A 26,795-nucleotide genomic window follows, 5' to 3' on the forward strand; every position below is an offset into this window, starting at 1 on the left:
AGATGAGTATCGTAGAGCGATATTCGATAAAGTAGGTACTTAACAAAATGATTAGTACCTGTGAGAATAATGAACCGTTAGAGCACCATACACGTCGAGAGCATGCTGAACTGTCAATGAATATCAATTACATGTGTAATACGTACGTGGAGTGTTACGAGATAGTTTTGACGAGGGTTGTGAATGTCACCTGGCCTATTTATAGCCTCACATTCTTGACATGAATGTATGAGAGGCGGTGACGAACCTACTCGGTACAGCTATTGTTAAGCGCGACTTCTAAAGTTTCGTTGCGAAGGTGATATTCTGACGAGAGAACGCTCGAAATATACTTTTTAATTTTACGTTGCCTCGTCTTGGCTCTTAAAACTGGAAGTGGTTCTCTTGTTTACCGATGTAAAGCCAATTGGCATAAACTGATTGTTGAAAAAACCTATTATCAAATATAAATTATTCGTTTCTCAGCGAAGATTAGCTGGTTTTCGCAAATCGTCGCATGTTTTCTGATAATCGTACGTTTTTCTTGTTTTCTAACTATATATCTCGTGTAGAGACAATTATATAAATTTGCGAAACTACTGAAGTTCTGGCAGGTTCGTGTTTACAAAGTTTCTAAGAGTAACGGATGTACACGATTACTAACAATGTTATTACATGAGTCTTCGTAAGCAGACGTAAGTATGTGCTGCATGCTAAGATGTAAACGCTTTGAATCTGTTTTGTGGATGGCGTGTTAGTACTGTTCGGTCAGGAATACAAGTTGCTCTTACTTTGTTCTTCTGTTGCGTGTTGATCAGTGGCATTGAATTATTATTGAAAACTAGTCAGACATGCTGACAGCATCTTCTGTACAGAGCCTTGTGTTCACCTCACCTCATTAATATAGGTACTTTAGTTGGAAGTTATTTAATTAGAGTAGAAAGTTTTAAGCTTAAATAACATATTGAACCCTAATAAATAGTGTTCGTTCTCTACCCGTACATCTGGAACTCTCTATAACGAACAGCATTTATCCGCTAACGTGAATAGTCATTCATCTCGCGTTAATAACATCTTCCGGTTCATTAAAACGTTGCAGCCGCGGCGCGTCAGATGATTGGCGTTAAGTGTACTGATGATCACTCTACCGGCTATATATTATGTACTTGCTTGTACTGCGCATCAATGTCATGTTCACCTAAATGTACAAGGTGCTACAGCTCGCATTGAGGAAGATTTGTGGTCGATAGTCATTTGTTTTCTTTTAGTATTACTTTACTCCTGGTGCTTACACCTGATGTATGATGTTAGCCGTTGCATGACAAAGGAAACAATATAAAAATTATAATATTATTTTAATAACAAGAACATACAACCGACTTCATATAAAAAAAAAACTACTGAGCCAAACTTGATGAAATTTTCACCTGCCAAAGACAGCATTTGAAGTTAAATAAAAAGTAAAACAGCATTGGTTCTAAGGAAAATACAGACGAAAGGAGATAAGAATCTCCCTTTGAAGTTGGTTGAAAATAGACATATAACCCAGTAGTATAAGACCACTTTCTTAGGTTATTTACAGATGACATCATCTCCGCATTATGGCACATTGCTGAGAATCGTGATTCGCAATAACAGGTAACGTGTCTTGCATGCAACTGTTCATTCCACTTAGATGCCAGTAGCTATTCTAGCTAACTGAAGCTCAATCTCGATTTAGCTGTTTACGAGATACTCTGAAGTCTGACGATTTATTTCTTCATTCGACTAAATCAAACATGTTTCCTTAATAAAGCTTTGATAGTTGAGCATAGTTTAGCTACTCATTTGGACACCTACCGAAAAATCGATTGTTAAATTCTGTACGTGTCTTAGCATTTCAATAAGCTAACAAATACGTCAACACGAAATCCTCTTTAGCTCGTTAAGCATACTAAATAGTGCTCATGTATAACGTCCGTTCATTATGGGGCTTAGCGAAGCCCTGCAGGGTTACGGTCGGCTCGAGGTCGCGCGTGTACAACAAGAGTGAATGCGTCACATGATTAAACTTAAAACACTGGGATGTAAACGAAGCATAAACCTTGTTTGTTTATTTTCTTCCTTATATTTTACGCTCTCTTTATAATGTGTGCAAACTGTTAAGGTTCGGCCTGTTTGGTGAATCAGAGATGGATTGAGGTGGTGTCAAAGGTAATCATTCAATATAAAATTTATCCAGAGTAGAGTCTACTCTTAGACAGTTGGAGTAACGTAGTACGATGAATAAAAAAAGAACTCTACAAAACATTGAAAATAACATCAATGTTGACGTAATTATAGAGCTAAAGCCATAAAAGCATTAGTTTCAATTTCGTTCGTTCCTGTCAAGTGATCTGACCTCTAACTTATTTGTTTAGTTGACACTATCGTTACTATTTTCACGGAAAAATATTATTACGTGACATTTATATTGTAAACTTCACGTCGAATTGGTAATACGAGCCTTATTTTATAAATACTTCTTGATTGTTCGTATCACGTGTATAGAGTTGAAGTCAAATCATCTTCACAATGAATATTCGAGGCTACGATGCTCATTTCTTTTATAAATTCATTGGTGGAACGAGTGAGCAAGGAACTTTATGTTTACCTCTCGAGGCGCGACTCAACACTTTACGATCTTCAGAACTGAGTGACTGAGAATACTTTCGGTACCTGCGACCAATAAACTCTAAAGCTCTTCAGAGAATTGGGAAAGCATTGAAAATTCCTTGTACCGCTTTGGGCCGTTTGACTCAATTTAATCCTTCAATTCAAGTACTTTCCTTATTCAATCTTTAAATATACTCAGTGTAATCACGAATGTTTACAAATTATATCGACCACGAGTTCATCACGTGGACGCTTAATGCATCAAAACATTTGTTTTATGATTAGATGTAACAACAATCTGACAGAAGATTGATAGTCAAATGCCAAGCTTATTATTATACACTTAGTCATGGGCTATGACAAGTTTTTTAAAGTTTCCCTTAAAAAGTTTAGAGATTTATATAATGTTTTTGGAAATATTCGATCCTTTATATTAATCAAAAATGTTGATGTAACATATGTGTTTTAAAACAATGAGGGCGGTTGTCCTATGATGACAATCAGAGTTATTCGAATTAGCTTCGTTCTGCGATTTTTACTAGAAGCAAAGGAAAATCTCTACATCAGGGACGATTATTACGAAGTAACTTTCTGTTTAAGCAAACTTGAAGTAGATTCTAATAGGTGTCTTGGCTACGTACTTTCAATGGCTACTTTATGCGAAACCGCATTAGAAATCTAAGTGACAGTGAAAATACGTATAAAGATATGCATTTACGATATATTATGCATAAACGCAGGTACGCGTTATGCAGTTGTAGGTAACATTAATTTAGCCAAATGTCCTAATAAAATTAAATATAACTCTGGCATGGCTCAGGGTCAGAATGTAGGGCACATTGTCTATTTAAAATGTAAATGTAGAGCAAACCCCGAAACCAGCATGCAGCCCCAGTCGGTCAGATCAAAACTGGTCGCTTTATTTAGATGCAGGTGACGTCATGGCATATTAATATCTTATGATGATATTGAAATATTATATCGTGACGTAGGTATATCCCTAGAAATTAAAGTAAGCAGGGTAAACGGCAATAGAAATTGGTTCACACAATCCCATTAATAAAGTCTCATGTAAAAATTGGTGTGTGTTTTTACTCTACTAGGTATCAAGTATTAAGTCTATTTTGTTACCTAATAGCGCAAGAGCACTCATTGATGTGATTGCAATTCCATCCATCTTCTACTTTATTTAGTACTTAGTTTGACAAAGGATGATATTGTTAACTTAGAATTAAATAGGGTTCGATAAGTACTTGTTCTGCTTTTCACAAGACTGATTGCCTTAAAAATAAAATTAGCCTATTTAATCTCCTTACAGTCAATTACTCTCATTAAATTCTGTCCGGTTTAGAGACTAGGTAATCAGATTGGCCTAATTTTTTGATCAAGAAGAATATTTTTACCTTTTTTTATAGATATATTTAAATTATCAGTTGCATGATTTATAAGACAATTTGCATACATTATCATGTAAGCAAAAAAATAAACGAGAATGTTGAATAAATTAGAAATCTTTTCTATTTAAAAACGTTGTGAGACATTATTAAGGATACTAAATGCCATTAATCTTGTAGTGTAGGGCTGCTTCATCACGCTACGGAATGAATAAAAGAAGAAAGCTTTGGAGTTACGCATTCGGGCAAATCGTTCAGGGTCAGGCCTGGCGTGATTACGTCTTATTAGAAGCCGCTCGTAAAAATTACTTGGCAATAGATTACTAAGGGCTCACGACAAACTAGACTTTAAAAAAGGTTTTAAATTATTTAGTGCATAAGTGCACACAACTCTAGATTCTATTTTATAAATATGGTAAATTTCTATTGTTTTCTAGGTAAGAAGGTTAGTCGTTAAGTTTTATTAATTTTGTTTATGTAAAGTAAGATCTTTGATCTTTTGAGTGTACTAAAAAGCCGAAAGCGATACATATCATAGTTATACAAAGGATGCAAAGAAATTTCAAAGCATAATCGAGAAACATTCTACAGAAATATGTTTACGGCCAATCGTAACCTAAATTTTCCAATTGTATATTTTATTTGAGTGTTGAAAAGGCTACATCTGGTAAATGTAACACAAACATTGATTTTATCTTCAAAGACACGTTTCAAACGTATCGAGTTTTCGTAGTACGAGTAATAGATATTCTACGTGTTCTGCAGACATTATACGTTGGGTTATAAGAGTCGTGTCGTGCTAAAGGAACAGTTTTAAATGGTGGTTCTTCCGAAATTAGCCGTTTTGCGTGAAAGCCATGACCCTTGGCTTGTGAAGGTCGGATCCGTGGCAGTCGGCGACGTAGCTAAAAGGAAAATTACACAACGGTACACAAAGACTGTGTCAACCTCTTTTATATGCGCTTCGTCGGCTGTCGAAGAAAACCGACCATGAAACTGCTCCAACATGAGACATCACCACTTCTAGTTCTAGTTATAATATACAAGTAAAACTATGACATAATATGTTATATCAGAGACAACAAATAACCGAACTAAAATTGTAATTAACTTAATTCCGGTCGACTGTACAACTTTGAATATCATAAATTAAGTTTTGATTACGAAACCAATCGTTCGGAGCCCAGGTTTCGCTTAAATAATGAGTTTTGAACAACACGAAAATATTATCTCATTATATAATTACCACGTGTAATTTGTATATCGCGTGTGACTTTGCAAAATGTACAAGTATTTATCAACACTTGCTTTAAAACCTGACGAACGATTAGAGACATTTACATAATTATTATGCAAGCAGAATATTATCTAACTTTAAGCTTCGTATTTATCAAAAGAAATATTAATAGATACACCCACACAGTTTTAGATTATCACACATTTTAAGCTCTGCTTATTTATAGACAGTTTGACCTGATTCAGGGGTTACGCGGCCTTAGGTTTACATAAGAAACTTATTTAAATGAATCCACTGTATATTTCATTCATATATTTATTTTCATGCGTGATCTATTTGTGTGTAGTTTATCACGGTTAACATAAAATAAAATGCATTTGTATTGAGATGGAAAATTGTGTTAATGGGACCGAAAATGTATTTTTGTAAGTCTGTCCGTCCGTGGAATATTTTTTTGTAACTTTAGAGATTAGGTTTGATTTAATTTTCTGTGCAGATAATTGGTTTCTAAAAAGAGCGGCATTTTTTTCCACAAATGCTACAGACAGATAAAGTTAATAATATAATTTGAATTACAAGATATATCACTGCAGTGCCCGTATTCTTGTCTGCAATGATATATGTACTCCCATAGATATGATTCAATTAGCTGTTTTCGTTTTTATCCTCTAAAGTAACAAAAGTAAATGATCTCAGGCTCAAGTTATTCAAAAACAGATTTTGTAATAACGATAATCACAATCCCTTATACAGATAAGTGCTATTAAAGCCCGGGTAAGATCTCTTTAATACCTTACGGCTCACAATAACCGTGATCATAAAAGAAAATCCTCAAACAATGATAAAGCCGAACCGTCTATTTGCTAACCAAATTGCTACCGAAAAAATAACCCCAATCAAAGAAAACAGGTATAGTCAATTCATTTCTGCGCACGACGCCATGTTTGGGGATTCCTCGTAAGTATACAACGACGTCTATTGCTGACAAAACTTTCATTCATGTGTCACTGTCACACATATTAAAGCTGCAATAATAGACAAGCGTTGTCAATCGCACACACACATTTAGTCGCGCGCACAGATGAATTGAACTATCTGCGGAATCTAAGCATTCAATTAATTGGTACTGTTTAATTGTATTATGTAAATCGCGGCTGTATTCTGTAGTGTGAACGAGCCGCAATGCGATGTTCGATGCCGCAAAGGGCAGATTTCACCGAGTTTAATTGCACGCGATTTTATTTAAAGATTTCCCGACGGTTTTCTCGCACGCATGTTCTTAATCATCAATTGCATAATGTGGTTTGTACGAGTCGAATTACTGAATACAGTACAGCATACAATTACTTATGAACTACGAAATTAGATCTTAGTGGAAAAGAAATAGTGTTTATTATCTTCTATCAATGCAATTACAATTGATCTTAAGTATTGTTTTAATAAGAGATATCTTCATAGAATCAAGTTCATTTTGCTTTAATTTGATCAGTGTCTGTTACACTAAAGGCAGATAGCGCATCGATCTGTTCCTATTCGATGTATTACGGCAGCGCCATTGTTTCACGGCCAATGCGGCTTGCGTTAATCATTGGCTTCCTCAGGGCATTACGTAGGTCACGATTTCTTTATTAACTACAAGTTTATTGTATAATGTAGATATGTACTTAACACCGTAGAATGTCTTGTGGGAAAATAACGCTTATGATTTTATAGTAGACCTTGTCAGTCATTTGTCGCTATGAAAGTCAGTCAATAATATTATGCCCATAGTGAGTAAATCCTCGCTCTTCCTATAAAGCAATAAAAGGATTTGTTGAGAGTATTAAGGTATTACGCTTACCTAGTGAGTGTGCCCCAGTAATACTAGTAATTGACAGCTGGGAATGTCACATAATTTTCTTCCCACGTTTTTATACAGTCACTTTTCTTGATTAGCATCATACACTTTTACACTCAAATCATTTTGAATAAAAATGAATAATCAGCTTATTCTTACCTAAAATAAATTAAAATTAAAACACTGTTTGCCATTAATTAATATAAAGAAAGAAAAATAAAGTTCATAATTTATTTAAAATTTCGAGATAGTTCGGAAAAATAAATAGTATTGCAAATTAATTAAAGAAATATATACCTATATTACCTATGTACAGAATTAATAATTGAAAGAGTTTTTAATGAGTCGTTTAAAAAAAAAGCGATTCTCAAGAACTGAATCTTTTTGATACTAAAGATAATTGGATGAAAGAGACTTGTTTGCTAGGAGTTATGGCGGCAATCGCGTGACAGACTGTAGTCACTCCCAGCTATTATTCTTGTTTGTTTGTTATGCATTACAGGGACTTATGTTATTTTTTGTACAATTTTCTTCATGAAAAATAAGAAAACTTAACTAAAATAAATGCATCGTCTAATTTTGAAAACGCATTTGGACAGGTTAGACGGTATAGAAGTTAGCGAATATATGCGATACACGAATTGCTGAAATCGATTCCTCTTGAGTAACAATGTAGTTAGTCTACAATAGTCTACATTATATGCGTAGTTAATGCACAGGGAAAATAATTATTAAGAAAATTTCTTTAAACATTTGTATCTGATATTTCCGAAGTATATTGAAGTATATTTACTTCAATTAATACTAATAGTAGGTACCTTTCTAGCTAAGTACCATCGTAAATGTTAGACGATGAGGGCATAAGACAGTGTTCAACAAATATCTTCCAAAATCAAATCACCTGACTCGTTTAGATATTTCACTTGTCCCTCTATTAACTGAAACATTTTACTGACACGTCACTTGGCTAAAGAGGCAGGAAGCGAATACTTCAAAGAACTATTTTGTCGCTATGAAAAATTATTGAGTCATCATATATGAAATGGGAGCTTTGCAGTTATAGAAGCGAGATGGAGTTATGACATGGTGTCTCTCTTATAAGAAATTGAGTAAGTATTAAGCATAGATACGCGAAAATTTTCAAATTTCAGTTTCGGAAATTTAACTGTACCTATATCTAGACAATATGTACAATCATATTATATCACTATCCTTCATTATATAATTTAATTTATTACTTAGCTCAACCTTGTTTATATTTTTAATAATTGAAATGGAATTCATCATTATTATCTTGCTTCGTAAGTTCGTAAGTATCTGTACATAATCTATTAAATTGGATGAATCTTTTGCCAACTATCAGAACAAAAATAAAACAAGTTTGACGTTGCACAAAAAATGCCCAGGTCAATGAACTCGAATTCATGATAGTCAATGTTATAACTATTACCTTTTTTATTGTTTGGTTTTTATAGAAATAAATAAATATGTTGCTATTTTAAATGGGATAAGTCTGAACAATATTACAAATATTTCTATCGAAAGTCCGAAAAGACTTTGTTTTAAGCTGATAACTTTTTAAATCTCTTATTTAACTATTTATGGACTTTTTTTCATTGCTTTGAATATGTTTTGCTAAAAGTAGCTTTAAATCTGATAAATAAGGTTACATTTACCAACCAACGGCACACATGCAGCGGGTACAGCGTGATTTAATTATAAACATGTAAACTAACCTATTTAATACGTGTGAGAAGCAAGTCATCAGACTCGTTTATAGAATCACTGGCTTTCTACGAACGGTTATTTCAGTCAGAAACGCAATACTGCGGCTGTGCGACACACTGGAGCACCTGTACCACGAGACTGCGTAACAAAATAAAAAAGAGATGGCATTCTACAGTGCGCATAGCGGCGTCTTTCTTCCACAATATAAGGCAAGCTTTATGTCCATAGTAACCGCGCAGGCAGGTGTCCAAACAAATTGAATTTCAATTGGAATCTGTAAGTGATGTTGGGACTGTCACCAGGTGTTGCCCCAACATTATTTATTTACAACGTACCCTCAATTTGTATTGTTTTGTTTTGTTTAAATCGAATGTACTCGTAATGTAATCGTGCGACACTTATGCAAATACAACCAACACTGTTTATAATTAGCGGGAGTAAATTTATGGTAAATGGCAAAAGTTTTTAATTACGGTACATTTTAACTATGTTGACACTGATGTGAGTAAAGTTAAAAAGTGATTTTATTACAATAGCATAGGCTTCAACGTCTGCTACTGTTTTTAATACGATTTCAATCCTGACAAAAGTGAAACGAGATAAATATGAATATTAAACGTTTGCTTCATTAGAATTGAAATAGTAACTTCGTCTTTATTTGAAGGCTATAAGATTGAGTTTAATTATAACGATTAATTTATAATCCATTGTACCTACTTGTTCTATAGTATGCATCATCTTAAAATGTATCTTTCAGTTAAATGATCCGCCACTAACTACACTTCCAAACGCTTAGAGTATGAAGTAGGCTGACCTAGAAATCTCAATCTAACATTTCGACGCACTTTTCGAATGTCTACATTTGTTAAGGGTAACGGTATCTCGGTTGTAGTAGTGACGTACGTAAACATGAACTAGACGAGCACTCGCGAAAACTAGGATTCGAAAACGATGCTAAAAAAAGTTTATGTTTCATTGCGGCTTCCTGGGGCATATATCTTGTGGTGTGTTATGTAAAGGGAGCAATGTACTGCGTATGAAAGTTCAGTATAGGTAGTTGTGTATTGCTGACTCCAGGCTCATGATTCATAACATGAACCGTTGTCTCGACAAATAATTAGCTTACTGACCTGCGCTAATTCCATTGCTATTATTGTTTGCTTTTCTTACTAATTAGCAACGGTATGAGAAACTCTTTAAAAAACTTTTACTCGAAGTCCTTCCTATTGAAATGCTTAAATAGAGCTTGAACTTTGCACCGTTGACGGTATTGAGCATGCAACTTAAGTAGAATGAAGGTCAATGCCATTTGTTACAATTAACTACAGGCAACACACGTTTATTGTGTTTAAACTTAGTTATAAGTCATTTGTTTTGATATTCTCCTACTTTTTCGCGCCTACTTCATGCGTTATACCAAGAATGTTTTATTTTTATAACATAAGTAAGAGTTAGCGGCCATGACCACTTCCTACGTGCACCATAGATAACTTTCGCTTCGATTTACGAATTCTAGATTTGCGCGGGAAGTTTACACTGTTCTATGGAATGATTGACATTCCTACTCTGAAGAGAAATTTGAATTTAGAACACTGAGTCACTGATACATTAGACATATTTAGTCACTTTATGAGGTTATGGGAACATTTAATTAGTAATACATAGTCGCAGTCTTAGTTCGTTAGTTCTATTCAGTAAATTGCTCCCAACGAGTTTTTGTGGTAAAGTTGGTAAGTTCACCGGCCTACTCCAATTGGAGAATAGTTCCGTTATGACTGATAGCCTACTTGAACAGTTCTAAAATCGATCTTAACTATACTAATCATTTTTAGGGTCATCTACAAATGATAATGTACTTGAATAACGGTGGACTGTAATGGTTTGTAACAGTAAACAATTGTTTATGACTACTACCACGATGTTATTAATGTACCACTAGCGGTCTTAACAAAATATATTATATGTATAATATATTTTCATGGAAATTGCGCGACTATAAATGCATGTGCCTGTATATTTGTTCTTGAATTAGCATCGCAAAGTCTTTGTGATGCGATTACGAATGCTAAACAAGGCTAAAGGTGAAATCTTCACAAATAAGTACCTATTACGTATTGTTGGCATGTGCACGTTGCATGAGTGCATGTTGCACTCATGGGTTCGGAGTACTCTCAGTACATGATATGAAACAGTTGAAATAAAAAAAAGACAAAAAATCGTCACGTATTCACGTTTAATTACGATAGCAATCACACACTGTCAAAGCCTTCGTGAATGATTCTTGTAAATAGGTGAGTTTGTCAGGTCAAATGTTTTTTAGGTTCAGTATGGCCGTTCGACCGACTAATTAATTGGATGCTATATGATTACTTACATAATTTCGATGATTAAATCGCTGGAGAGTTTTTATAGTACCGATATTATGCCTATAGAGTACGCAGCCATTTTAGGACGAAGCATATTAAACAGTTCACGTTCTTTTTTGTCGTTTGTTTTAAACATCAATTCATCATGATGGATTAAGTTTGAAGTGTTACTTACATTTAAGTAAGTACCGTTGCCTTTTTTGTCATAACTAAATAAATGAGTATTTTGAACCTGAAAATTAAGAATATGCAGGTACTTATGTAGCGTAAGCCAATATAGATTCCTTACTCGTAATACTTAGTGGAGAGCCCTTTTTTCCGCATATAGGCTCCAATTGGCCAATTATACGAACAAGATTGCAGTATAAAGATTATTTATTTTAATTACCTATAATGACACGTTTCATATCTCTAATAATATTATAAATGCGAAAGTAACTCTGTCTGACTGTCTGTTACGCTTTCACGTCTAAACGACTGAACTGATTTTAATGAAATTTGGTATAGAGATAGAGTTGACCTTGAGAAAGAACATAGCATAGTTTTTATCCCGGGCTTTTGAAGAGTTCTCTTGGAATCGCGATATAACCGACCTCGACGCGGGCGAAGCCGCGGGCGAAAAGCTAGTATTTAATATATTATGCTTTTATCAAGTTTCTATTGTTCACGCCATGTTTACAAGTAGATAGTTAGATTACGCCAAGGAAAGCGGTCACATCAATTGACCTACAATTGTATCGTCGACCCCTTATAAAGATTTTGATTTTATAGTACCTGAGACATTTACGTAAAATCGATAGGCATTGTTTATTTCTTTGAAACGAGAACTTTTACATATCGAAGGAGTTCGGCGAAAATGAATGTTCCCAACTAATTCGTTCACCACCTGTACTGAGAGTTCTAAAGCAGAAATCATTCTGTTTGGTAAACAAGATGCTAATACATTAATGTTATGCTATCTCTCTCCCACCACGGCAAATGTCCTGCTTTAAGAGCAGAATAGTACAGGAACATGTTTTGAATTCGCAACGTGTTTAAAGTGAGATTAAACTCGACATACTTTAGAAAATAAGCTTGATATGTGAAATCAGCGTAATAATATAGCTGGTAGAGAGGAATAATGATACACTTTTGCCTATCATCAGTTGTAATCAACTTTATTGATTAAAGTAGCGACTTTCATGGTAGTAATTTCTATTTCGAAAATTATAACCTTGACACAAGATGATATTGTTCAAAAAAACGTAATTACCATCTAAATACATATATTATACACTACACAGGTTCGACGACTTATGCTATTTAGTTTTGGCGAGTTGTATATTTTTCTATTGTTTTTTTTTGCCATAATTTGATGATAGTGCAATCGTAAAAAGTTTGAATGCCATTGAACTTCAAAAACTAGTTTTGTTAGATGTTAAATGGTTTGTTTTTCAAGTAAAACGTGATTCTCAATCCTACGGTAGATTTTCCGGTGAAAATTTGCGTTTCTTTAATAAAATATTTCGGTCATTGCACTTATCTTTGTGTGCGAAATCAGAGCTATAGAAAAATATTTTCGATTTTTTTTTGTTATTCCCTGTCCTTTCAAATAAGAACCATTTTAAAGGTTGTAAATTGAGCAAAAAGTGAGAATCTAAGCAAAGCTGTAAGATTTGACTCAAAGTCAATTTCGGGGCAAATTGTAACTTAAATGTAACTTTTCGTAGTCGCTCCACTTTTTGGCCAATGACGTTTCATTAAGTTATTCTTCTTTACCGGATAGGGTATAGATTCTCCTCGACATTTGTTGGGTTCCCTCTTATTAAAGTGCTATCGTGTGCTCACAGATTAAATGAGCTTAACAATATGATAAAAGCCCGACCCGGCCCGCCTTTGGAATGTTTCATGTCTTTTTTGTGGTCAACACGAGTTACGGGATTGGTCCATCCGACGATATTATAGAGGTCACGACCTAAAAGAATTACTGTATAATTTAGCCAACACAAAGGAACTTTATACAAAATATTATTCGGGATTAAGGATCTTTGTTGTTGTTTCCGCGTGTGTTTATCTCTGTAAGATACTTTTATGTAACAACACATCTCCGGAATTCTAATTTGGATGAATACATAAATTTTGGAGACCTCGTTCGAAACAGGGATCAGCACTCAAATCAGCTTGGGTTATTGACACTATTTATTAGCATCTATATTTGGAATATTAATATCCTTCTAAGTCAATTAGAGGCTCGCGACTGCGCACTGCAGTTTTGCCATCAATTCAATTTATGCGATAGAGTCGGGCGTCGCGTCGGTCGGGGACATGCCCTAAACATCGTTAATATTTATGGCGACAGTTATCTGCATTTAAATTCCACTTTGATAGCGTTGGTGACGGCACTGGAGCAGTTTGGACAAAGCTTAGATAAGTAATTTGACTGCTTGCTGCTTAGTGATGTAACACGTCTGGTCGTCAGCTGTTTCAAATTAAGATTGAGGTTGTCTTGAAGTTTGTTAGGAATTAAACTTAAAGCTGGTTGTCTGGAGTAGTTACATACATGAAGAGGATTAAAGTAAGATACTTGATGTGTTAAGACTTGTTATCTCTTTGGAATTGGTAGTTTATTGGGTACGGTATAGTAATAATAGTAGAAGTTAGTACTTCTAGTAAGTAAAGCATGAATTATGATGTGTAAAATATTTTAATAGCTTGTAAAATATATTACATAGCAAACATCTTCTGATATAACAAGTAAAGACATGTGGTATCATCTATACAACATTGTTATCTCCCTAGAACGCAGTTATTCATTCAAAATCTTCCGAATTCAAAAACAGAATCAAACTCAACATCAACCTCTTTCGTTTTCAAACAAAAAAATGATGAAACGTGTCTTTTCGCTACACATTGCGTAACTATAGGATTTCTTAAGAGCGAACAATGTGCTGCCGGCTAGTGTAATGAGAGCCGACGTAAAAGGGTACGCACACAATGCCCCCTTCCTGGTACCGTTTAGATGATGACGATTATGTAGCCTTTGTTATAACGCTTTATTTCTCTCTCTCGCCTCTATATACGTGGGGTGTTTACTTGATTACATTTTCAACATCATTTGTTTTGAATGAAGAAGTATTGAGTTAAGTTATTTCGACGTATAAAGTGATTGTCTTCCTTCATTTTTAAAGGTAATTAAATTTCTGTGACTATGCCTTGCAATGTCTAGCTTATACAGCAGCAGCTGAATTTGCTAAGTTAATATCATTTGACACTACATAGTTCAGAATTCATTTCCTCTTTTAAAACTGGTTGCATGCATTTTAATTTCAAAGCTGTAATCACTAGAAAAGTTCAATTTCAGATTCGAAATTTAAAACGCCCACACATTGTCCGATGTCTATTTATATTTTTATGTTTTACTATAAAATTGAATATGGTGCTTTGGATGAATAATAAGTCTACGAAAAATAAGTTTAATCATGTTAAAAGATCTTTTGATCATCGCCCGCGGACCACGGCCTATGTAAGGAGCCATCCATATCCATCCATTCCTTACTCTTTTATAATATCCTTTGTGACGCATAGGTTAACATACGGTTCACGGCCGTATATCTCTGTATCTGTGTATGTGTGTGTGTGTAAAGCTATCAAGGAATGTTGACAACGGTACCGATAAAAGGGAATATTGTACAATAGGGACTCAAAAAAGGTTAAATAAGGTTAGGTTAGCTTTGATCAAAGCAAAAGTCATTAATAATATTATGTATTATTGAATAAGTTGCATAATTTATCAGTTGGTTAGTGCAATAAAATATTGGACTGCCTCTGTATACAACATAAACTAAAGGGATTGTAGATGCTTACTGTCATAACTTTGATATTCGTTCCCTAGATGTCATCGTAAAAATCAGTCACAGCTATCACATTTCTCTTAAATACATTTTCTTATTTTTTACGTCAATACTTTCGTACCAGCTATTCACATAATCAAATAAGCTTTTCAAACATAAACTTAAACATTAAAACTTTATGTCTTTTCAATTTCTACGTTTAACTATTGTTAAAATATTATGGAAAGAATGTTAAAACAAATGAAAGCAGTCGATGTTGGCAGTCGCACAAGTTTGTACAAACGGACTTACAAATGGCCGCCGGTTTTGTTGTGACTACAGACTACAGCTGATCAATTTACAGTAGTTTGTTACCACGTAACAGGGAATTTGAGATTGATACTGGCTATAAACATAGCATCATATGCCTTTAAAAACAGAACACGTTTATTTTTTATGTACAAATAGCCGAATAAATTCTTATTTAGGTTTTAGCCTCTTTCCGTTCATCAAGGTAGATTGTATTTTATTTTATTCTATAAAGTATATTTTTAAACATTTCGAAAAAGAATCTATTGTCTGTCTAAATGTTGACCGACTTCACATTTTATTCCCCGAAACGCGAAAATATCCTAAAAATGTATTATAACATTATGAATAGTATCAAACTTTTTGTAAGAGGTAACAATCAAAAGTATATTTCTTTGCAAATGTAACTGAATCCGTGTCGAAATTGAGCTGTATTATTGTGATTAAAATTTCATTGTTTTACTTTTATTTGTGTTTGCCACGTGATGTTGTCGTGTGGCTTGGATCTGAGGGAAGTGGTTAGGAGCGGTCGTGACCGCAAGACAGGAGAGTCACATGCAGCTCCCGTGACGACACGAGATCTCTTTGAACGATCCTCTCAAGTTACGTCCTTGGAATTTCTGATTATTTTTTCCCTTTTTTATAGTTACTTATTGAGTATTTTTTTCTTATTGTGACAGTTGTCCCTCTGCAGTTTAATTACATAATTATGTAAATCAGACCACGAATCTTAAGTTTAGAATAATTGGGTATTAATATTATAGAATTTAAAAAGTAAAAATTCACCTATTAGATTAAATGCAACATTGTGCTGTGTTGTGTTTTAGAAGTCAGTTGCAGACGTAGTTCAATATGTGCGCGGACACAACTATACGAACAACGAATTTGTTAGAACAAGAACAAATAAATATTATTTCGTAAACCATTTTATAAAACGAAGTGCTTTTATTTATATATCCGGAACGCAATATCACGTTTGCAATATTGCGACTTAAAATTGGTTGCCATGGAAACTGAGACAATATTGAAAGCGGAAAACAAGTGCGACTCTTGAGTTGACTCTGTAGTCTGTAATGTCTACTCACGCCTCTTTACTTAGCACGGACTGTCTCCATACTCTTAACGAACAATTATTTAAAGGAGCATTGAGGATGAGTTTATTAACCTAAGCGATAATTACGGAATGAAACTTGCAGTCAAAGTTGAAAGCTATTAAAAGGTAAGTGACACGGTCCGGGGTCCCATGTGTCTTTCATTAGTTAATGATCTCTTTGTATATGAAAACAAAATCGTATTTACTACTGATACTTCAAGTATTGGACTCTAAAACTCGTTAGAGTATAATCTAAATGCATTATTTCATGACGCTACTTTTTAAACAAAACACGCCCGCTATTTCTTCTTAGTTTCAAACCAGGAAGAAGATTATCCGAAATATCCATCTTCCAATATTGTTACACAAATTGCCCTTGAGTGTAAGATTGAATTTAGCACCAGGAAATTCTCATTCAAATCTTCTTAAGTGAAGGATCACTCGGAATGTTAACTCAAGCGTTTATCGAATAAACTCTAAGTTCTCTCACGAGATTTCTTTCTATATCTGTTTCACAATTCTTCTTAGTTTTACAAATAAATTGAGCGTGATAATTGTATGTTGTCTAATGTACTAAAGTCATAAAAATGTTGCGGCAACACTACCGAAACTGTATGATCAAAATAAACATTCCTTAGATAAGAATGAAATATTAGGAAAAGCAAAGAGACGTCATACGTTATGTTGTCGTTAAATAGCTTGAGATATTTCAATCAAGCCTTTAGTATTAAAATATTTAATTCTGCTGCAAAGAAGACAGCCTTGTCTTCTTTTAAAGATTAAATTTTTGTAATAGACAGTGCAATATATAAGTAGACGCCCTAATTAAGGTAAAAGACTATAAATTTTGAATGACTTTATTTGCATCGGGGCGGCAAAATAGAGGTGTGTTAATAGTGCTTAATGGACATCGATTAATTCCGATTATTTATTCATATAAAAGAACAATTCGAAGCCAATCATGGATAGTGAATGAAAACTATTCGATTACCTACGTCTAAACGTCGTAGTGTCGATATAATTGCTGCAAAGCACACGATAGATGGATAGAACGGTTCAATATGACCGGAATATTGATGGTCTGTTAAGAATAATTTAATAGTGATGCCCATTTATATCGCCGCCAGTCTTTATAATTGTATTCCGACATTTCAATTCTATAGAACGGTTGTATGGGAATGTATAAAGGTAATTTGGTATTTGGAAAGACCCGTGTCCAGGAGCAAAACTCTCTAGTTGATAATTATCTAATTATAAATAAAAAGTTATTTCCGGTAACATAAAATGATAAGGGATGATGACGATGATAACATCTATAAAGCATGCAAACAATCATGTCATAAAAAAAATAAAAAGCTCCACAAAAACGCTACGTTGCAAACAAAAAAATGTGCTGAACGGTTCACATAAATACTGTGTTTAACGACGTGATTCACAAACACAATGTTATGACATTACTTCCTCAAATGATTTGGATATGCAAAAACAAAAATAAAGCCACACACACGCAAGACATCTGATCACAACAAAAATGGTTCAAGCTAAGGGCTTTCTATTCTACATGAGTGTAGATCGGCAGGAGATCTCACCAAACCGGTTGGCCCTTCATGCCGGCAGTTGTCCGTTCAAGTGAGAGTAGAGCACGCAAGTGCATCTCTCCTTTCAGCTACGCGCACAAACTATCGCATACCATTTTTGGTTGCAGCAAATTTCACCGGTCATCTTCTTTATCAAACACTGCACATGTTCAAATAAAACGGATGTCACACAAAAAGTCGACAGGTTTAATATACGGAGTACCCGCGAGCGCGCCTCCTCCGCGCCGTGGCTTACGGACGACTAACCGAGCTGAGCGAGTACACCCATCTCGCTACGGAAAAATAAACGGGATTGTGCGCAGTGTGTATAGGGCTTAAATGGAAACAGTGTACGCGAATGTGAACTCTATTCTCACAAGAGTAGAGATGATGAAGCCAATATGAGCAAAAAAACATGTGTTGTTTTAGGCGCTAACAGCATTGGTGATTGTAGCTAAAGCCCGCTAGATGCAGTAGAAAGAAAGTAGGTGCATTTCCCCGAGTTGGATGCTGCAGGCTGCGAACTAAAATGCGGTCAGTGTCGTTGCCGTTTCATGATTTAATAATGTGACACAAATTAAACTGCCGCTGCCTTCATCGATTTTGTTAGGGCGTAAGCAAATGTGGATTCAACGTCTTGCATATAAACTAGATCACGTTATTTCCAACGCTCAAACAATGTCATGTTTACAAAATAAGATTTTGTTTGAATTTGGAAGTTCGAATGTTTTATTCACCAGAATGGGTGCTGCCGCAGAGTCATTGAATATTTACCTGCGAACAAAAATAGCAACATTAGCAATGTCATTGTACTAAAATTATGGCTTAAAATAAAAAGGAAAGTAGATTTGTTTGTACCATGAACCGGTTCCTAGTCTAACAGTCGTGGGTTCTTAGCGGTGGGCTGCCAAGAGCCAAACTACTATTACGACATGCCGGCTGATCGTTTGACTCACAGATTATAAGGTACTTTAGAATCTATTAAAACTAAATAGATGAACATAAAAACAAATTTACTAAAGACCTAAAATGTAGAGTCAGTGTTAAAGTCAGTCACTTTTCTTCTGCCTAGCAAAAACTGATGATTTCATATAAGATTCTTAAACGAAAATTAACGAATTAATCAATTAAAGACATTTAAATCTTAGTTAAATGCTTGACAATAAAAAAAAAACTACCATCAATTTCATTCCTCCGGCTGTCACTATCTTAATTTGCGGAATAACAATGCATGAGCTTGCAGTAGTTTGTTTATTTCTCTACATGAAATTATTTGCCTTATAATGGGCAATTTTTTTACGGTAACAACTAATTTACTTATTACCAAAAACTGCGAATGCACAACATAAATAATATAAGCTGTTTATTTGAATAAGCTGGCTAATGCTGATATATGTAGGTTGGTATTTGTATAATATATTTTCATGTTTGTTGGCTTGAATGTGTCTTTTATACAGCTTTGTTGACAATCCTTTCAGGCTTATTGACTGAATGGATGGCAGCAGTAAATGGCTAGGAGCGGTCGAATTACCATTGACAAGTATCATATTGTAATATATGACGTCGACATCAGTATTTCATCCATCTCATACAAAAAGACCAACAAGTTGAATGTTGTAAAGTATTAAGCAGAAATTGCACAATTATTTCGAGTATTTCCAAATATATGTATTCAATCTTCCAAAAACTTCTTGATAAATTAGGGTCTGTTGATTAATGATGCATCTGTGTAAAATGTTCAGTTAAACGTTAAAATACTTGGTCCACAAGTTTGCATGAATACGATTAGGTACTTAATTAGCTCTACAAGTTTTTTTGAAGCTTTTTTTATTGCTTTTAGTTTCTTCAAATAAAATCTCGTTTACGATCATATGTTTTTCTATTCATTTAACTATGTAATTATTCATATTTTTTCTTATCTTATCGTATCAGTCTATTTGTCTCTACATTAAAGTCAAAAGTGACATAGACACCATAACACATAAGCCCTTAGCCTATTATCCCTTGGGCGACTGTTACTTACTCTCATTTTTGAACACAACAAAATGTTTATAACTTTAAATGAGATATTCTGAGAAACTCCAGAAAAATCACAGCTCAAGATATAACGCCTGTGGCAACGCAAAAGTAAACTACAAAGTAATGACGCACAGAAAACCAAACTCCGTTTTGTTTTAACAACAATGTTCAGGAAACGTAAAAAATGAATGCAGTAGTATCTTTGTCTGTACCACACTTGATGATTTACAAACACAGCGGGATCGTATAACGCTTGACGTGTTGACTTGTAGCCATGTGTTGTTTCGTCTATACATATCTAAACTCTACCATTATAGCTTCCAGTAATACTATGGCTGTTGCGAAAGAGAGACGGCGCTATGCACCGTGTGTTGTGCTGTCTCGCTTCCACAATTGCTATAGTTTTTAGGAGGAGGTGGTAAGTTCGATGAAAGTGTGTCTTGCTGTGAGGTTACACATGTTTCATTCGACTAGATGTGAAATGATTTGTTATTGTTGTTTGTAACGGTTTAGCTTTTGTCATTTTATACTCGTTTGGTAAAAAGTGTAAAGAAATGTGGAAAGTATAGTTTTGGATACGATACATGCGATTACATGCGAATTAAACTATTTTTGGTTTAGGTTTAAGCATCTACATCGTAGTTCCCCTCGAAGACCGAATAAATAGTACACGAGATGTAATATGAAGTCTTCGAAATTAAGTAACATTTAGTAAATGTTTTAAGAATTGAGGTGATAAATGCATCACCTTCGACGTAAAGCCACACACGATTGTGTCTAGTGAAATATTACGCCAGTCGCCTGCACTTTACAAAACAATGTTACAATAGATACGTTATTCAGTTTACAAATTCGCGATGATACACCGAGTCAACACGAACCACAAACTTGCTCATTTCAATTCAGAACCAAATCAATACGAACTCGATTCCTCAACCTTGTTCTTATACAAGCAAACACGCGATCTCCTCAAACAAATCGAATCATTCTTTGTAAATCACTCGGGTACATATTCTACAGATGTTTGTTTATTAAAGTAGGTATATTATGTAAAGGTAAAATCGAGTTTTCCGAAAAACAATAAAGTCCCACGCAGTCGTTGAGATTTATGAAGGAAACAAAAGAAATGCAATCAAAACAATACATATTGTTCATATTCGAGCAAGAATATTAAAATTCAGTCGCTGATTTTCATGTTAGTAAAATACTGCACGTGCAAAAACCTGTTGGGAGATTGAATACTCGGATTTCATTAGTAAATGCTATTAGAGCACTGAACGATATTTGATCTCGCACGGGTTTGTTGCCTGAGGCACTACCCATACACATATCGTTAATTGATTACTTGGAACAGAAATTGATAATAACGCACCTATGTTTAAAATTGAAACGATTTTAATTGTATAACAATTTAACGTTTCACAATAAATGTATGCTCCAATATTGGATCAAAATCAGCTGTGTACATGTTACATTTTAACAGATGCATTTAATTTCACATTCCTTTAACACCTGCAACTGACTGGGTCAGACAAACATAACTAACACTTCCTTATGTTTGGCGATAACTGATGGACCGAAATAAAATTATAACAGATTTTATTTTCGGAGATCAAAACAAAACTCCTCTTAATAAAACCGGTCCGCGTTATATAAAACGGATAGCATATATCGGTGTCAGAAACATCGCAATGCTTCCGTCGGCGTCGACATAAAGACAGGATCGAGTTAACGATTTGTCGCTTTCCAAATAAAATAAAAGTGTGACGTGTTAGCTATCGAGTCGAGCCATTTCCCGGTACGGGTGGCAAGCCTGGGGCGGAGCGGAGAGGAGGAAACTCATGTACGGGAATTGGCGAAAATCGACGAAAATCCATTTGTTCCGCGAATGTTTGGCGTTCCGGAGTTCGCCGCTGGCGATGGACACATATTGAGTTCTGAATCCGATGGCTTCGATGTGGATGCCGATGTTTCGATCGCAATATTTGAAAGTAGATTCTGATGTGATCACATTCACATCAACCGCCACAAAGTACATTCGAATCGCAGTGATTTGTGATTCTAGATCTCTCTTTTCATGATTGCTTTATAGTTCTTTGTGCTATTATTAAGATGTTTGTGTGATGATACATTCGTTTTATTTGATTTGGCAATTAAAGTCAAACTGCTGGAGTTTGACTTTAATTGCTTTGAGATAGAAACTCATATCAGAATAATTTGTTATGAATATAGATCGTTAAGAACTATCACGCAAGTAATAAATTAGTGATTAAAATTATGTTGCTGCAATGTGTAATACTTTAAAGTTGTTTTGGATAACATCTTTGTCTAAATTTGCCCTAAATATCGTTGTTGAAAATAAAAATCAATCAAAACTGAAATGATTTACTTGCAACGTGATGGCACTAAATGGTTCAAAAGTCTGCCTAATGTTGTCATAGGAAAATTTCGCTCTGGAATTATTATAGTATCTATATATACATATTAACTATTGGACGATATTTCATTCATGAGTCCCGATACTTGCAGGCAGATTTAGCAAAAGTTCTACTGAAGTTTTGTCATTGTCGTTTATGTAATACTAAAATGAATAGAAATTGATAAACGGTGCCGTTGACTTCAGTTTCGTAAAGGCCAGTACAGACTGGAGACCTGAATTAGACGCCAGGGTGACTAATAGAAGTGAGTTGTTGGACTTAGTGACGATGCTAGTGTGTCAATGCTTTACGTTAAAATTAACTTTGGCATTGATTAAGTGTCGTCGGATTTATCGTAGGAGTTGTCTAGTTCGCTCGAAACGTGTTAGTCAACGTGATGTTGCTATAGTTATCCGGATAAAATAAAATGTGTAAACAAATCCGCGACATCTGTCTTTATTGAGGTTGTATATCACGTTCACTGTGTATCACGCTGTATTTTAAAAAAAGACGAAAGAAATTCATAAATGAATGTGACCTATCGCTACAATTTCATCACATTAATGTTGTTTAAAGGAACAAACGTATTTGCACGTATAAAAGGTTCGCTAAAGCTGATGTCTCCAAAAAAGCTTTTATTGAGATATATTCTAGTGCGGGTCAGATCGTATTTCTGTCATCTCTTGAGCCGTCCTCACTCACACAATTACTTGAGCCCTAACTTAGTACAGACAATGATAAAAGGTGAACGACCTCAATGACTATGACCATAGGCTTTTTTGTTGCTAATGCCCTTTCTTCTGATAATGTGCTGTAAGTGAGATTTTACATTAATCATTTTAGAATACATTAGCTCATACAAAGCATCTTCTTTTTGCTCCGTTATCTGTTTAAGTGAATGAGGCTTAGGATTTACATGTTAATTGTATAATATTTTCTCAATGCGTTATTTTTATAAATGCAATCAACACGTTAAAGAAAAAGAAGGCGCTCTACCGCGTACCAATGTCTCGTTGCTACATCGGAAACCGTCTTACTTAGGTTAGTAAGCTCCTTATCACGTCCAATCAGTTGCTATCAGTCTTTATCCTCAAGCAGTAAGGGTGATTCACAAGACTTTCACAAGAAGATTAGGCAATTTTGGACAATTATCGCGATGAACAAAGGCGAAATTGACGAAAACCCAAACCTATCTCCGATCTTGGGTTCGATAAGACTTGAGTGTAACGTCAAGAGGACCTTCGATCCCTTGACTACCAATGAGGCCTGCTCCATTCAATAGCCTGCTTATTAGTGACCTTTAGAAAATTAATGTTTTTAGAAATTTAATAGGACGCTACAGAAAATTGAACATGATTTAGCAGATTAAGATTGTCCCTCAGGTATTACATAATAAATCGATTCAACGGGGCTTTAAAGCTGGCAATTAAAATCTTGAATAAATTGTCGGTATACACAAACAATGTTTTGCCAAAATCATTTTGTTTCGTGCCATTTTACATAAAAAATAACCCTCATTTTGAGAACGCAATTTCCATTTCCACGCTGTTTTCAATGTACTTGATAAGAATGTTGTCATTACAAAAGATTATGTAAATAACCGTAATCCGAATCAGCTAACGTTTTCAAGGAAATAAACCTCGTTTTTTATTACCTGTTAACATCCTTTTGAGACTGAAAACCGCAAGGTATATTATTTTTCTTGGATAAAGCTCTTCCCAAATGCGAAAATTATCTTAAGTGCCTACGTCAATTAACATTCTGCTTCTTGAATTAAATTTGGTAAGAATTTTGTAAATTAAAAAGGAGGTTGAACATCACAGACTTATATTAAATGGGTTGCTTTGAATTTCGAATTACATGAAAATATAAATTGTTTATACCACTACATCGTAAGGAAGACGAAGAAGTAAACGCAGTCTTATATCAACAGCTTGTCAGCAAACTGAATTCAATCGGAGTTACCTACAAACAAGATCGAACAGTTAACACACAGGTACACTAGTACTTTCTCCTGACTTCATGAATACGTAACACAGCTTGTACCAAGATCCAAGGTGTTCCGGGATTACAGTATTACATAAAGTTGATTAAGAACTGTTTGGAGGTACCCGGATCGAGTATAAAAGGCAACATTTCCTCGGTTTTTGCTATTTATTACTCTACATTTTACATACTCGTTTGTACCTACTACTTTTTTAAAGATACGTGCCCATAATTTTGCATGAGAAAGGGTCGGGAGGATCCTGCAAATAGGTAGTTTGTATACAGGTTTTACTGCAGGCGAGCTTACTCGCTGTGAACGTAACCTAGTTTTTCTGGGGCCTTGTTTTTGATAATAATGTTTCACAAAAATATTCATGAAGTCTTCAAAAACTGTTTTGTATTTACACTAAGAAGAAGGAGATGGTTGTGTGGTTCTAACAAAATGAAAGGAAGTAAAGCAGCTTGATCTGAAGCTCAAGCTGATTTGAAGTTTGAACTGTTATCTTCAATACACTAACATTAAAATGCATTGATCATAAAATTATTCATCGCTGGATGCGCTAAATATTTTTAACAGATTACCAGACCCACGTTTTCGTATTTGTGTAGCATGTGGGTGCATATAATGCCCCGAATTCCAAGGAAATATTAATACGATATTTTGATCAGTGAATCAGTATAATAGGTAGGTTAGGACGTCACAGTGAGTCAGTAACATATTTTTTACTATAAAACTTGATTTTAATACTAGAACAGCTTGGCGGACAATACGATTACAAGAGTTTTATGACGCACTTGTGGTAATTATCTTGTTAAAGTTCTGTTTTTTTAAATCAGCAAAAAGTAGACGAATATAACAAGTACCTATACAATTTATTGTGAAAAAAAGACAGGATGGATGGGTCCCCAAACGTTTGTTTTAACCAGCTCCAAAAACAAAATAATTGTTATGTACAACCTCCTTCGTAAACGTTGTCAATAAAAGCAAGTATGTAAATCCTTGACAGACTAACAACTACGTGTAACTCAATCTCGCATCGTTATCGAGCACTCGATTGGCGTTTTGTTACAAATTGTTTGGAAGCTAATTGACTCGTTTGTTATAAATATGGATGAAGTGGGCTATTATTTTATTATGACCAGTATTACTCGTACATAATAAGTTTAAAAGAAAGAGAAGTTTTAAGCATTTTTTTGGTATCCATCAAAAAGGTAAGGTAAGTGGAACCTTATTGACTCTCCGTTTTGTCCCAGTGACCGTGACAGTTGGCGTATTTCAGCTGCCAGAAAAATAAAGTTTGATTTTAAGCAACGGTGATTACGGTAATCGATTTTTTATCAATTAATATGTTACCCCACCAATTTGTTTATCGCCAACCGACTTGCTGTTATCCAGTTTTCATTTACTCACATTTTTTTTACCTATTTTGTGTCACCACAGTACGAGCAAAAATACAGAGTCATTGAAAGTTTCAGTCAGGTAAGTCTTAATAGAAATACTCGACATGTTATGAGTTGAACGACCTCCAGACGTGTCGTAGGAACATCTATTTATAGAAAAGCTCTATTTTATAGAGTTTCGTAACGTGATGAAACGTGGCCGGCGTGGCGTATCAATGGGAGTTTAAAAATAAACAAGTAACTATCTAAATATGCAATGCAACGTTGAGTGTATTTTTCTACGATTAGATTGTTATTTTATCTGTAAACCTAATGGCATTCGGCATTTGGAAGTGGCTATTTTCAAATTTAAAAGCAAGATAAGAACTAAATAGTAAACTTTATTTCATTTGATCAATTTGAAATTTCAGCTTAAATAAAATCCGTTTAAAGACTCTGATATTACTAAATGGTACAATTAAAACACAAATTTTACCATTTCGTAATTTAGGGTTTTATTACATACCAGTGAAGCTTTTATTCGATTTTTGAAGACTTAAAGCAGTATTACCTATCTGTGATTTAAACACAATATTGCAAATGGCTTAAATCAAAAACTCTCTCTCTGAGTGTCACTACAAGTCTAAACCAAAACATTAAAATTTCCATTAAAACTGTTTTCGTTCTTATATTCATTGGATCAATGTTTTTTTTTGTAATATCGTTATTTTCATAAATGTAAAAACGACTCCCGCACTCTGGAATTATTTCCGTGTATCGGGTGGGCTTTTAAACAATACGTTCAAGTCACATGCTTAAAGACCCAGTGGCGTGGTTACCTCAACCACTCAGCTAGCTATCCTTTCAGTCATCGTTTCAATCTCGATGAGTACTAGGCATCCCTACCAACGTTCATCAGTATATCACAAATTATTACTGTTTGTTTACTCATGTCTGCGGAAATAGAAAGGAGTAACCGAACTTAATCATCCAAATTTATGTCATGTTATTCTCGTTTCACTTTTGTGTA

The 26,795-nt window shown here is 34.6% G+C and overlaps 1 protein-coding gene across 4 annotated transcripts in view; it reads right to left on the reverse strand.

Annotated features, from left to right (window-relative positions):
* Positions 1-26,795, reverse strand: part of LOC113500836 — an 87,632-nt gene that overhangs the window by 22,403 nt on the left and 38,434 nt on the right. The window contains exon 1 of one of the 4 annotated variants that reach the window (XM_026881734.1): positions 18,077-18,240. The exons of 2 other annotated variants lie outside the window; for them this stretch is intronic. In XM_026881734.1, the coding sequence (XP_026737535.1) occupies positions 18,077-18,108 (32 nt within the window). In that variant the 5' untranslated portion in view covers positions 18,109-18,240. Of the gene's footprint in view, positions 1-17,975; positions 18,241-26,795 lie in introns of those variants that run through there. One more of the 4 variants, XM_026881732.1, reaches the window with a different exon arrangement.

The sequence above is a fragment of the Trichoplusia ni genome, chromosome 14 (genome assembly GCF_003590095.1).
Source record: "Trichoplusia ni isolate ovarian cell line Hi5 chromosome 14, tn1, whole genome shotgun sequence".
Classification (NCBI taxonomy): Eukaryota; Metazoa; Arthropoda; class Insecta; order Lepidoptera; family Noctuidae; genus Trichoplusia; species Trichoplusia ni.